Source organism: Silurus aristotelis, assembly GCF_946808225.1.
Source record: "Silurus aristotelis genome assembly, chromosome: 10".
NCBI classification, from domain to species: domain Eukaryota; kingdom Metazoa; phylum Chordata; class Actinopteri; order Siluriformes; family Siluridae; genus Silurus; species Silurus aristotelis.
Window position 1 is genome coordinate 18,899,848 of NC_139583.1, and position 14,593 is coordinate 18,914,440.

General features: G+C 37.6%; 1 protein-coding gene across 2 annotated transcripts in view; it reads right to left on the reverse strand.

Annotated features, from left to right (window-relative positions):
- Positions 1-7,215, reverse strand: part of LOC310732281 (structural maintenance of chromosomes protein 6) — a 51,277-nt gene extending 44,062 nt beyond the window's left edge. The window contains exons 1-5 of one of the 2 annotated variants that reach the window (XM_083552642.1): positions 7,112-7,215; positions 4,996-5,107; positions 3,875-4,009; positions 442-559; positions 9-114 (exon numbers count right to left, since the gene is read on the reverse strand). In XM_083552642.1, coding sequence (XP_083408768.1) covers positions 9-114; positions 442-559; positions 3,875-4,009 — 359 coding nt within the window. In that variant the 5' untranslated portion in view covers positions 4,996-5,107; positions 7,112-7,215. The remainder of the gene's footprint in view (positions 1-8; positions 115-441; positions 560-3,874; positions 4,010-4,995; positions 5,108-7,111) is intronic. The other variant, XM_083552643.1, reaches the window with a different exon arrangement.
- Positions 7,216-14,593: the final 7,378 nt, after the last annotated feature.

The window sequence follows — 14,593 nt, forward strand, 5'->3', positions numbered from 1 at the left end:
AAAAATACCCCTCTCCTTCCTTGACAAAGCCCTTCAGTGAAGTACCTCTATTGGTTGTCTGTGCGTTACCTCCCAGAGCCACAATCAATGCAGTCAATATTGCACTTTTACCACCTAAAAATAAATGTAATTAACGCATATACAGAGTCCTGCTGAATTTTCAACTTTTTTCCCCTTGACCTGACAATTTTATTAGGCTAATCAAAAGCACATATCATATCTATCCATCTATCTATTATAAAATCATGAGTTTTAGCTGTCCAACAGACCTAGAATATTTTTTGCAAGTAAATTCCCAATGGCTTAATGAAAATTATTACTTATATGTTGGAGAATGGTATATTTTGTTGCCACATTATTTTAAATGTACTAAAACGATGTTAAATAAAATGCCATCAGGACCAGAGTGTGCAACAGGTTCTACAGTACTCTGGGACTTACTTCCATTTTTTCCAATAACAAAGTTGACATTTGGTCCAAAGGTAAACGGACCAAGCAGAGAATGGCACATAAAGTTCTTCAAAAACAGATTCTCTATAATGCCAACCTCCCCTGATACCTATAACAAAAAGGGAAATATAGCACAATTAAGCACAACTCATTGTAACATGGAATTAAATCTCAAGCAATATATATATATATAGTACAGTACAGACCAAAAGTTTGGACACACCTTCTCATTCAAAGAGTTTTCTTTATTTTCATGACTATGAAAATTGTAGAGTCACACTGAAGGCATCAAGGGCTATTTGACCAAGAAGGAGAGTGATGGGGTGCTGCGCCAGATGACCTGGCCTCCACAGTCACCGGACCTGAACCCAATCGAGATGGTTTAGGGGTGGGCTCTCTCGGGGAACTCCTTCAAGATTGTTGTAAGACCATTTCAGGTGACTACCTCTTGAAGCTCATCAAGAGAATGGCAAGAGTGTGCAAAGCAGTAATCAAAGCAAAAGGTGGCTACTTTAAAGAACTTAGAATATGACATTTTTCAGTTGTTTCACACTTTTTTGTTATGTATATAATTCCATATATAATTCCACATTTGTTAATTCATAGTTTTGATGCCTTCAGTGTGAATCTACAATTTTCATAGTCATGAAAATAAAGAAAACTCTTTGAATGAGAAGGTGTGTCCAAACTTTTGGTCTGTACTGTGTAATATATATATATTATATATATATATATATATATATATATATATATATATATACACACATACATACACACACATACAGTGAGGAAAATAAGTATTTGAACACCCTGCTATTTTGCAAGTTCTCCCACTTCAAATAATGGAGGGGTCAGAAAATGTCATCGTAGGTGCATTTCCACTGTGAGAGACATAATCTAAAAAAAAAAAAAATCACAATATATGATTTTTAAACTATTTATTTGTATGATACAGCTGCAAATAAGTATTTGAACACCTGTCTATCAGCTAGAATTCTGACCCTCAAAGACCTGTTAGTCTGCCTTTAAAATGTCCACCTCCACTACATTTATTATCCTAAATTAGATGCACCTGTTTGATGTCGTTAGCTGCATAAAGACACCTGTCCACCCCATACAATCAGTAAGAATCCAACTACTAACATGGCCAAGACCAAAGAGCTGTCCAAAGACACTAGAGACAAAATTGTACACCTCCACAAGGCTGGAAAGGGCTACAGGGAAATTGCCAAGCAGTTTAGTGAAAAAAGGTCCACTGTTGGAGCAATCATTAGAAAATGGAAGAAGCTAAACATGATTGTCAATCTCCCTCGGACTCCATGCAAGATCTCACCTCGTGGGGTCTCAATGATCCTAAGGAAGGTGAGAAATCAGCCCAGAACTACACGGGAGGAGCTGGTCAACGGCCTGAAAAGAGCTGGGACCACCATTTCCAAAGTTACTGTTGGTAATACACCAAGACGTCATGGTTTGAAGTCATGCATGGCACGGAAGGTTCCCCTGCTTAAACCAGCACATGTCCAGGCACGTCTTAAGTTTGCCAATGACCATTTGGATGATCCAGAGGAGTCATGGGAGAAAGTCCTGTGGTCAGATGAAACCAAAATAGACTCTAAAATAAACTTTTGGGTCATAATTCCACTAAACATGTTTGAAGGAAGAAGAATGATGAGTACCATCCCAAGAACACAATCCCTACAGTGAAGCATGGGGGTGGTAGCATCATGCTTTGGGGGTGTTTTTCTGCACATGGGATAGGGCGACTGCACTGTATTAAGGAAGGGATGACAGGGGCCATGTATTGCGAGATTTTAGGGAACAACCTCCTTTCCTCAGTTAGAGCATTGAAGATGGGTCGAGGCTGGGTCTTCCAACATGACAACGACCCAAAGCACACAGCCAGGATAACCAAGGAGTGGCTCTGTAAGAAGCATATCAAGGTTCTGGCATGGCCTAGCCAGTCTCCAGACCTAAACCCAATAGAGAATCTTTGGAGGAAGCTCAAAGTCCGTGTTTCTCAGTGACAGGCCAGAAACCTGACTGATCTAGAGAAGATCTGTGTGGAGGAGTGGGCCAAAATCCCTCCTGCAGTGTGTGCAAACCCGGTGAAAAACTACAGAAAACGTTTGACCTCTGTAATTGCAAACAAAGGCTACTGTACCAAATATTAACATTGACTTTCTCAGGTGTTACTTTTTGCCAGCATTGGTGGGTCGACCAAAACATCAAACATATTTAGTTAACTGAATTTTATTTTTCCAGAAATCAGTTTTAATTGGCTGCCTGCCGCCATAAACACATTTGTTGATCTGTTTCATTTTAAACTACTGCAACACAATATTATATAATACTGTATATGTAAAAACAGAGCCTCTTGACCACTCGTTAATAAACGAGAAGCGTTCTTCCAATTTATTAGCTAGTTTTTGAATAATTTAGAAGGGATATTTTTATAGATGGCTTTGTTTACCTGGAGGTTTGCACTTTTAATGTAATACTAATAATTCATTATTTTGCAGTTCACTTGCAGAAGATTAGAAATGATGCTTTTGCTTCCTCCGACATTTATGATGGTTACCGTAATTTCCGGACTATAAAGCACACCCATATATAAGCCACACCCAATGAATTTTACAAATATTTTTATTTTTAACACAAATAAGTCTATAAGCCGCACTAATTAGTCTACACTAATGTAGTTTACACAGGCTTTAACGAAAGACACGTTACACACGGTGTAACGGGTGAAATATGTTGCGCTTCCTTTAGGAGCATAGCGGTATTTTGGGAATAGCATGGCACTGCATTTTACGGTATTACTGCATGTGTGGAGACCGGGGAATATGTCCATATTATTTTCTGATGCTCATTTCTAAGTTTCTTTGACTAACCCGTAACGCTGTTGCCAAGAAAAATAAAAAAGCACGAGTTTTGGAAACCTGTCTGTGCTTCTATGATTTCTGTTGCAACTGGAGTTAGCGAGCTCTCCCTTAACCCAGATTCAACGCGTTACAACGGCTTGTATCTAAACAGTAGCCTACCAAGAAAATCATTGTTCACTGTCTTCCTCCTTCCTCTCACAACTATTTCTCTCGAGAGTTTATCTTTTGGCATCGTCGTGCGTTTAAAAATCACCCGATGGAAGTTTTTCCCGCTCACGATGCCGTGCAGCTCTGAACACAGGTGAGGTGCGTTTTTTTTCTTTCTGTTCGGAAATTTCATTGGTCTAATGTTATGGGGTTCAGTTTTTTGGCTTGAAGTTTGTGGAACGGGAAAAAACCCAGGAAAACTTCATAAATTAGCCGCTTCGTTGTTTAAGCCGCGGGGTTCAAAACATAGGAAAAAAGTAGCGGCTTAAAAAAACTACTTACTGATATTTTGCATACATTTTTTAAACACATAATTTCATAAACAATGGTATTACATTGCTTGGTGTCCATTGAGCAGTACTGTCTTGAAAGGACGAGACACTGTCTTTATCTTCTGGTGGCTGTGCCTGAGATAATCGTCCTCTTTTTGGAGGTCCATCCACCAGTTCAGTGTTCTTCCTCTTTGACATCTGCACACAATGCAAACGTGATATAAATATAAAAACGCTTATCAAGAGGTTATGTAGAGTGTTTTCATGCAAACAATATAGTTAAATGTTTCTCTTTTTGTCTACCAGGTAAATACATGGAGTTCATCAGTTCAGCAATTGGTTGTGCTAAGGTCTTCAAAGTATTTTGAATTTTCTTTAGGATAAGACTGATATTTTAAACAGCAAGTACAAATAAAACAGGTCAGGTATTCATACTCCAGTGTAACTGTTTTCAAAATGGGGGAATGTTAGATGTCTTGTAGAAGTTTAGTTTTCTATAACTTTTTTGTTGGCTTAATTTTAATGACTGCTTATACTTTTTTCTGGTAATTCCAAGTAATTCCACAACTGTATCGTTCTTATCCTCTGAAATATATGCAGGGTTGCCATGGCCAGAAACAATAAACATCTCAGTCACAACTGCCTTTTCAGGGCCACAACTGAACTTTTCTCCAACTTAGACAGTGCATTTTTAACCTTTCACTAGATTCATCTCAATGCTGTTTAACAGAAGAGTCTTGTGAGAGTTTTAGCAGCACACATTTCAACAAGCTAGTGGATGTCCATGTCGTACACACAAAGTAAAGAACTAAATTGAAAATAGAAAGATATTTACAAGTCATTTATTAATGTTCCAAGCTAAATATTTTATTATCTCTATATTGCTGATACAATGCTTAAAACTTATTGATATAATATATATACAGGTGGTCCTCTAATTACCAGATACGTTACGACGACCCCATCGTAAGTCAAAAATATCGTACGTCGAAGATGGTAATATGACTAACAGTCTTTCATGCTTCATGCTGATTTATAATTTTCATTTTCTGCTCTAAACTGATGGCTTTCCTCTTCTTTTTTTTCCACTAGCAGCAGGAGACATACTTGGGCGCTTGGAAGAAATGCTTTTATCACTAAAATTGCTGTTTGAATCCGTTTGAAACAGAAAGAAACACACTCACACTGAGACAACTTTACTCTGTCGGCTGCTAGTGAGAGTGGGGCATCTGACAGAGTGAGAGATTCGCTTATCCCAGCTGCGCATCCAAAGTATAGTACTTCGTATGCTGCTGCCTGTTGTGAGAATTTTGTATTATTTTTACAATTTTGTCGTATCACTATCATAAGATCGAATCGTAAATCGAACCAGTGTAACTCGAGAACACACTCACACACACTCTCTCTCTCTCTCACACACCACACACACACACACACACACACACACACACACACACACACGTATGTAACCTTTTACCTCCAAACGCCATACTTTTTAAATAATGATTATTTAGAAAGAATATTATAAAAATAATACACAATTTATTATTAACTGTATTAAATTGTAGTTTATAATGTGCAAAATTTTACTGTTGTTTGGATGCTGAACCCTTAAGAATGCTGACAATGATGGAAATGTATAGTTTAATCCCCCATTCCTGAGCCTTTTAATTTTTTGGGAGGAAAAGGAAATTCAAATTCATAATAATATAAGTGTAAACAATTACTTGTCCTTTATCTCTGACCAATAGACAACATTTACAATTCTATGAGAATTTGTGAGAATTTTTTATTGGGAAATTAAAGACCTGCTCTCTCCTTGTACTCCTGTCTACTTTTCTCATCTCTCTGTCAATCCCAATTCTGTTTTCCCAAACTCTTTCTCCTTATGCTCTCCTGCACCTGCTCATTCCACCACCACATCTTTTTGTCTTCCTTTCTATTTCCAGATGTCACACCAAGTACCTTTCTAGCTGTCTCCCTTATCACTTCTGCAGTAGTTACCCAACCATCCAGAACCTCTTCACCATCACTGAGCCCCTGTCTGACCTCTTCCCTGAACCTCACACTAAAGTCTTCCTCCTTCAGTTTCCACCATCTTATTCTTATTTCAGTCCTCACTCTCCTCCTCTTCACCTCCAAAAGCATCCTACAGACCACCATTCGATGCTGTCTAGCTACACTGTCCCCCACCAACACCTTACAGTCTCCAATCTCCTTCAGGTTGCATCTCCTACATAGAACAAAGTCCACCTGTGTGCACCTTCCTCCACTCTTATAGGTCACCCTATGATCATCCTTCTTCTTAAAATACGTGTTCACCACTGCCATTTCCATCCTTTTAGCAAAATCTACCACCATTTGCCCTTCCACATTCCTCTCCTTAAGGCCATACCTATCATCATCTCATTACCTGTTTCCTTTAGCAACATGCCTATTAAAGTCTGCCCCAATCACCAATCACCAATTTCCTAAGTACACCTTCTACCACTTCATCTAATTCACTCCAGAATCTTTCCTTCTCCTCCATCTCACAGCCCACTTGTGGAGCATAGGCACTGATGACATTTATCATCATCCCTTCAACTTCCAGCTTCACGATCATCACCCTATCAGAAACTCTCTTCACCTCCACTACACTCTTCCTTCAGAATCACCCCTACGCCATTTCTCTTTCCATCCACACTATGATAAAAACAGTTTAAACGTGTTTCTGGCCTTACTCCCTTTCCACTTGGTCTCCTGAACACACAACATATCTACCTTTCTCCTCCCCATCATATCAGCTACCTCTCTCCCTTTACCAGCCATAGTACCAACATGTAAAGTGCCCACTCTCCTACACTTCTCCTTTCCCTGCTGTCTCTGTAATCGTCTTCCTCCTCTCTTCTCTTCCTTCGTCCAACCTCGACCGATCCGGTATGAAATTTAGGTTTGTGATCCGCATATTTAATCTGGCACATGTTTACTCTGGATGTCCTTCCTAACACAACCCTTTCTATTTATCCGGGTTTGGGACCGGCATGTGCAACGATAACGGCTGGGATGGAAAACCGCTCGAAATACGCTTAAAAATCGTGCACGTTTGAAAACGTATTAATAACAAGAAAACTATATGAATGTCTATATTATAAATATTTTAATCATCAAGAATTTGTATAATCCCACGTGTTTCGCTGCTGCTGCTGCTGCCGTGAGGACAAGCCGCACAGCAACCGAAAACAACCATTTGTACACATTAAATCACACTGGAGTTACATAAAATGTGATCAATATCTGGAAAAGAGTAAATAGTCATACCCCCAGCAGCTAAGCTTCACCAGCACTGCAGCTCAGATCAGATGTATTCGCGCTTTAGAACAGGAAAAACTTTAAAGTGAAACCAATAGGAGACGCTGAAGTTGTACACGCCCCCTGAAAGTAACAGCCAATGAGCGAACGCCATTTCAAATAACTAAACGGCTATTTATGCTGCTCTTTCAGTGCCCAAACAAAAATAATTAACCGAGAAGAGGTAGAATTACTGTAATTATTTTAAAATAAATAAATAAATAAATAAATAAATAAATAAATAAATAAATAAATAAATAAATAAATAATTCATTCGTGACATCAGAGTGCATGCTGGGATGTTTTCTTTCGACTGCTCCCGCTAGGGGTCGCCACAGCGGATCATCAGTCTCCATATCACTGTGTCCTGTACATCTCTTTCGAATCAACTTCCCTCACATGTCGAAGCATGTCTTCCCTCACCACATCCATAAACCTCCTCTTTGGCCTACCTCTTTTCCTCCTGCCTAGTGGTTCCATCCATCCATCAATCCACCCTCAGCATACTTCTACCAATATAACCCATTTCTCTTATCTGCACATGACCAAACCATCTCAATCGATCTTTTGTTAATCTAATCTAAACCACACAACATAGCAGGTCTCACCTAAACTTTCACTTTCGCAGATTCACTTCCATCACAAGAGTGCATGCTGTATGTGTGTTTCTTAAAATACTACCCAATGTTCAATGCATCCACAATAAGGGATTACTTTCGGTCGGTATAGGGGGAAAAAAAATCACAATTTATGTTCTTGAATGAAATTAAAGATCTGCTGACTGAAGGACGTCAGCTTTGTAAATAGAGGCATGTTTTTCGATAAATTCTCAAACGTTTTAATAAGAGAAAGATGGAGGACCAGTGCAAAAGATAAAGATTAGATCAGATTCGATTCGATTAGATTCAACTTTGTCATTGTGCAGGATACATGTACAGAGCCAATGAAATGCAGTTAGCATCTAACCATAAGTGCATAGATGGCATTTACAACGGCAGTGTAATAAATAAGGGTATGAGGTTATACAGAAGGTGTAGTAACATGTACATATAACTGAATAAGGGGATATATAGTGTGGTTTTTATATAAGTATGATACAGTATGAAGTGGTATGACAGATATAGCTGTACAAAAGGAATGTCATTATGAATATATACATCTATATACATATACACAGAATAAACAGAATAAATATGGATGGACATACAGAAGTGTAATGATTTTGGGTGGTGCAAGGATGCATGATTTTAAAGTGGTGCAAAATAGTGCAAAACACAGAAGAAAAGTGACAGTGCAGTGGTGATTATTAACACCATATCAGTTGTTCAGTGCAGAAACAGCCACGGCAAAGAAGCTATTTTTTCCTAAAGCCTAAAACAAGACTTACAGAAGGCTACAAGGCTATGTAATGTTCTATTCATAGTATAATTCTCGATATATCATTGTGTAAAAATGATCAATGACATTTTAGACTAAAAGATTCTAGTCATTGGGATGAATCCTAATGCAACATTTAACCCCTTCAGACCCTGTTTTTATTGGAATGAACATCACATGTCTTTCAGTTTGAACCAATAAAATTGTGAGCTTTTATAACATGAACATTATCTGGGTCCCTAATTAACTAATCACAGTAAAGACATGACCCAAGACTTAATTTGAGCATGTTTCAGGCCTCACATTAGACAGGCATGGCTCACTGAGTAGAAACAGCACTAAGTGCCATTCTAACTGTTATAATTTATTCTCATGTTAACCTTATCAACTTGCACCTGTAGTCTTAAAATAACTGATTATCACCTGATACTATTAAGTGCTTTCTGGGTTGTGGAACACTACAAAAAAAAATGTATGTCCATTGCCATTGACATCAGAGGCCATATGAAAAAATCTATGAAATACTTTTAAATATAAGATCACACTTTAAATTAACTGTCCAATATTCTTATTCTATTAATAGAAAATCGTCTCTTAGCAGTTGTCTCTTATGATTGGTATGATGTTAGGTTTGGTAAGGTGACTGCGATGGAATGGAAGTCCACCTCACACTAAGGTTTAAAAATGGCTGGCTGAAGTTTCAAGGAATTCAAGTTTGCCAGACTGGTGCCTGTAAAAAAAATGTGAGACGATATGGTAACCCTGTATTAGGTATCTGTTGACCAGCCTTTTTTGTTTAAAAAAAAAAAATGCTGTGTATGGTCAATTGATATTTTGTTAAGGGCATTTAAATCACTGTATATGGGGGTGTGTTTAGGGAGGGAGAGACAATTTAGGTGTTGGAATAAGGGGCCTTTTTCCCCCACTCTTTCCTTTTCTCATTCTTTCGTTTTATTAAATTCAATGCTACATTACAGTTGTGCGTGTGTAAAAAAAATAAAATATATAAATAAATAAATTGTGGTAAACCCACCTCCAATGCTCCTGGTCTTACTCCCTTTCCACTTGGTCTCCTGAACACACAACATATCTACCTTTCTCCTCTCCATCATATTAGCAATCTCTCTCCCTTTACCCGTCATAGTACCAACATTTAAAGTACCAACCCGAACCTCCACTCTCATACACTGCTCCTTTCCCTGCCGTCTCTGTAGACGTCTTCCTCCTCTCCTTCTCCTCCTTCGGCCAACAGTAGCCCAATTTCCATCGGTACCCTGTCGGCTAACGATGCCTGTGGCGGTCGTTGTTAACCCGGGCCTCGACCGATCCAGGATGTAATTCTCATTTGTGATCCGCATATTTGATTTGGCACATGTTTTACGCTGGATGCCCTTCCTAACGCAACCCTCCCCATTTACCCGGGCTTGGGACCGGCACTAAGAGTGCACTGGCTTGTGCATCCATAATGGCTGGGTTATGCAGTTTTTTCAAACTAATTCAAGAAAAAAGCTAAGCTGTCAAAATGTAATATAAATTTAAGCTCAGATTTAGTGGAAAACCACAAGAAATCTTTATCTTTTGACTGCTCCCACAGGTCACCGTAGTGGATCATCCTTTTACACTCTACATCTCCTCTGAAAAATAAGATCAAACTTTAAATTAACTGTCCAGTATTCTTAGTAAATAAAAGTAGGAGTTTTTGTATTTATTTATTTTTATAAAGAAGCTAAAAGCAACTTTAAGCAAGTGTTGATTGAGGTGGCATTTAAGTGTTTTAATCTGAGGACTACAATGATAGTAATAAGTATTGAGTAAGGGTAAAGGTGAGAGCAGCTTAACATGATTCATTAATGATTAATTAAGACTGAAATAATTTATTTAAATGTATTTGCCAAAATATTATGAATATGTACATGCATTTGAAGAATGTGATGCTATTTTTTGTAATTAAGATGACAAATGGCATTACTCCAAATTGTACTCACAGATAAGGTATAGAATATAAAGAAAAGACCCAAGTTGCCCATCCTAAAAAAAGATGGATTCCCAAAGAAAACCAGCTCGAGTTTTAAAATATATGACTAAAAATGCATAGTAAAACACTGCAATCGCTTTAAATACTTCTTTGTTTGGACAAGACATTCAGTAGATTGTAAGAAAAGATGGTTCAATGTTTTAGAAAATTACAGCATACAAAGAAAGCACGTGAGCCAAAGGTTTCTTTTTAGCCTCATCAACCTTTTTTATATTTTATGACTGTATATATACATATGATTGTTTCCACGTGGTTAACAGCAGGGTCAAAATTCTTCATTAAATAGGGGGAGGCACTCCATGTTATCATCTGTCTGAGATAGGAGGAGATACTGGGAATGGCTAATCCGTCTATTTTTGGCAGACCAAATGCCCAAACCTTGCACTGCTCAAACTAAGGGGTTACAATTATTGTATAAAAAAATACTGCATTTGCCTTTTATTTATAATAATAGGCATTTGTTACTTTGATATATGGACCTTATGGCATTTGACAGACCCCTTTATCTAGAGCGACTCATGGTTCTCTCATTTATACAGCTGAGCAGGTGAGGGTTGTTTGAAGTTCAACATCTTAACCACTGAGCTACCATTTCAATACTTTGGACTAAATAAGTTTACATGATTTAATATTTTCTGCACATGAATAATGTGGGTAATTTTAGAGCCAGTCCATCTGAAGCATCTCTCCTCTAGCTAAGCCTTCTGCCCCCACAAAGCACAGGGTTTGCAGAGAGCATAGATGACTAAGTTTCTCAAATTACAAATGAAGTAGCTGGAAATAAATAATATACATAACTTGAAGGATACTCAATGAATACAATATTTTAAAAACACAAAATGTATTTAATGACACCATTTGTTACTTATCAACCGGTTTTACTTACCCAAAATAAAAGTTGCCAAAGCAGCTCCAAATCACTGCCAGCTTCTTATAGGATATCATGAGTCACCAAGATGATGAAATCCAGGGCAACAGGAAATCCTAGGTAAGTTAGCTTTGCCTGCATTTACTGCCTCATGCCTCATCCGTACCATTCATAAAACCAAAATTCCCCAAAACTTGGGGAACCTTTCAGCATTGATAGTGCATTTCCAGATAAGCTTTTAAACTGAATGGTGATAGCAAACCGGATGGTCCCCCTCCTCTTTAGTCCGGAGACTAAATTTCAATTCAGCTTTTGACTTGACTCGGCCCAGAGCAGACATTCCTTGATCATGTTTATATATCGCTTATTATTTGCATGATAGAGACTTAACCTGCATTTGTGGATAACACTGCAAACTGTATTCACTGACTGATTTCTAGAGGTGAGCACATGCATTGATTTCCATTACAGAATCATGCCTGCTTTGAGATTTCTCCTGATTCTCCAAAACTTTACCTAATATTATGTACTGTATATAAATAGATATTCAAAGTCTTTGCAACTTTATGTTGAAAGACATTATTCTGAAGTTGTTTTTATGAATCTTCAGAATTTTTGATTTTACACACTGGTGAACCTCTGCCCATCTTTACTCTGCCACTCCTAGATAACCTATACAGTATGTTACTGACCTGTTGCTAATTAACTCTCCAGTAAGACTTACTTTTCCAGCCTTTTTTTGCCATGCCTTAACCTTTGAGACAGTCATCAAATTAAAAATGATTATGATATGAATCTAAATGATAAAATCTATAAATTATTATATGAATACTTTTCCTTAAAATGGAACATTTCCTCAGTTTAAACTTTATTTTCTATGTTCTATTGTGAATAAAATTTTCAATTGCTAAAAAGGCCCAGCAGAGGTTGTACTTCCTTCGCCAACTGAGGAAATTTAACCTGCCACAGGAGCTGCTGAAACAATTCTACTCGGCCATCATTGAGTCTGTCCTGTGTACATCTGTAATTGCCTGGTTTGGTTCAGCTACCAAATCAGAAATTAAGAGGCTACAGCAGACGGTCAGGACTGCTGAGAGGATTATTGGTGGCCCACTGCCCAATCTCCAAGATCTTTACTCATCCAGAGTGGAGAAAAGGGCTAAGAAAATCACTCTGGACCCCACACACCCACTCTCTCTTCGAACTGTTGCCTTCTGGTCGGCGCTACAAAGCACTGCCCACCAGAACAGCGAGGCACAAAAACAGATATATTCCTGCAGGCTGTACTAGCATGAACAATGAAAATATTCATAACTGACATTTGTACATAAAATCCAGTGGTCCATTTGGAAACTGCACACTTTTAAATAACATCTGTACCTTTATTTAACAACATTTACTCTGTATATATTGCATTATTTATCTGTTTAACTGGTTTACTATTCTGTTACATTATGTCTGTACTTCTCCTGCACTGGAAGCTTCTGATGCCAAGTCAAATTTCTGTGTGTGTGTGTGTGTGTGTGTGTGTGTGTAAGCATACTTTGTTATAACGCTATTTCTGATTCTGAAATATGCAAATCATTTTGTATTTTTTTTTTCATAACTTTTTTTGGAATTGGAATTGTACATTAGCAATAAGTTGTGTGAAGAACCACCATCTTTTCTCTGCCAAATGCCCAGAAGAACATTTCAAATGTCTGTTTTGTTCTAACCCAATGTATTTTGCAAAAGATAGGAAAACAGCAGCAGAGAGAGAGTCCAAAAATACTGCTAACTCTCATCTCTATGCATCACCAAGCTGCCACAGAGTGCATGTGTGAACAGAAAAATGACTGACTGACTGACGTGTTTTTGGGGCAAGGTATTACAAGCACTATAGTTTGATTTAAGTAAAATAGCAAGAAAGCTTATTCTGCTGTTTAGCTGTATGGGAATCCAAATGACTTACTAATAGACTACAGTGACCCTTTTGCCTATAAACTTATGGCAGAACTTTTTTTTAGCTGCTTTAGTCAAATCAGCCCAGAAAATCATAGCAACAACTTGATGCTGCTAATCTTGGGTTGTGCGATTCATTCTTACAACTCTCACCATCACCTACCATACTAGTCCCATCCAGTAGCACCAGTTCCACTGACTTCCATCTTGCCAACTTACAATAGCACTCCAATTCCACATTAAATAAAAAAAATAAAATAAAAAAATGTTACACTTGTAAATGTGTACAAGACATTGACAATCCGCATTCTGACCAATTTTAGAGTCACAACCCTGTAGTGTCAGATCACCCAATAAATGATTAAAATATATTTTATTTAAAATAATCAAAAACATTTATACAAAATGTACATTTGGTATATAAAAAGGGAACAAATTTACAATAAACATTTATATAATCTAAAAAAAAATAAAAAAACAACAACTAAAAATTACTACAGCAGGTATACATATGACGAGAGAAAAGTGTGCATTAGACCATCATGCTAAGATCCAATTTTAAACCGAACACCACAATCCCTTCCACCACTGAATGGCAATAATTTAAAAAATATATATGTTATACCCATACATTTATATACGAACAGCTGGTAATAGATGCTGTTAACCAAGTAGACAATAATCTGGCAGCAACCCTCGCTTAAAATCATGCAGAAGTCAAGAGCTTCAGGTAAAGTTCACCAAAATCAGAATTTTAGGAAGTAATGCAATTCCTCTTCAAGCTTGGTTTAAAAAAATAAATAAATAAAAATAAAAATCACATTTCAACATGCAGAAAACTTTGAAATGTCAGATGGATGGACAAAAGCAACTGCCTGGTAGCCAAAACAAGGAATGTGAGGTTATAATAACGCTCACAAATATTAGGAAGGAAGGACAAAGTTGATGACAACACCTGCTTGTTTTAGCCGTCTTTTTAGATTATTTTCTGCTCTTCTTGGTTATTAAGAGTTCTGTGTAAACTCTAGACACATTGTTTGAATTTCCCCGGAAACCAGCCCATTTGATACAAACACCGATACCACAGTTAAAGGCTGAATCGATACCTGCATGAATGAGGCGGCGTACAGGTGACCTTATTAGGGAGTGTGTGGATATTAAATCGGTCAGATAGTGGATCTATATGCGGGAATTAAGTGCATATTAAGCCCTGTCCTTCATGTGGATCTGC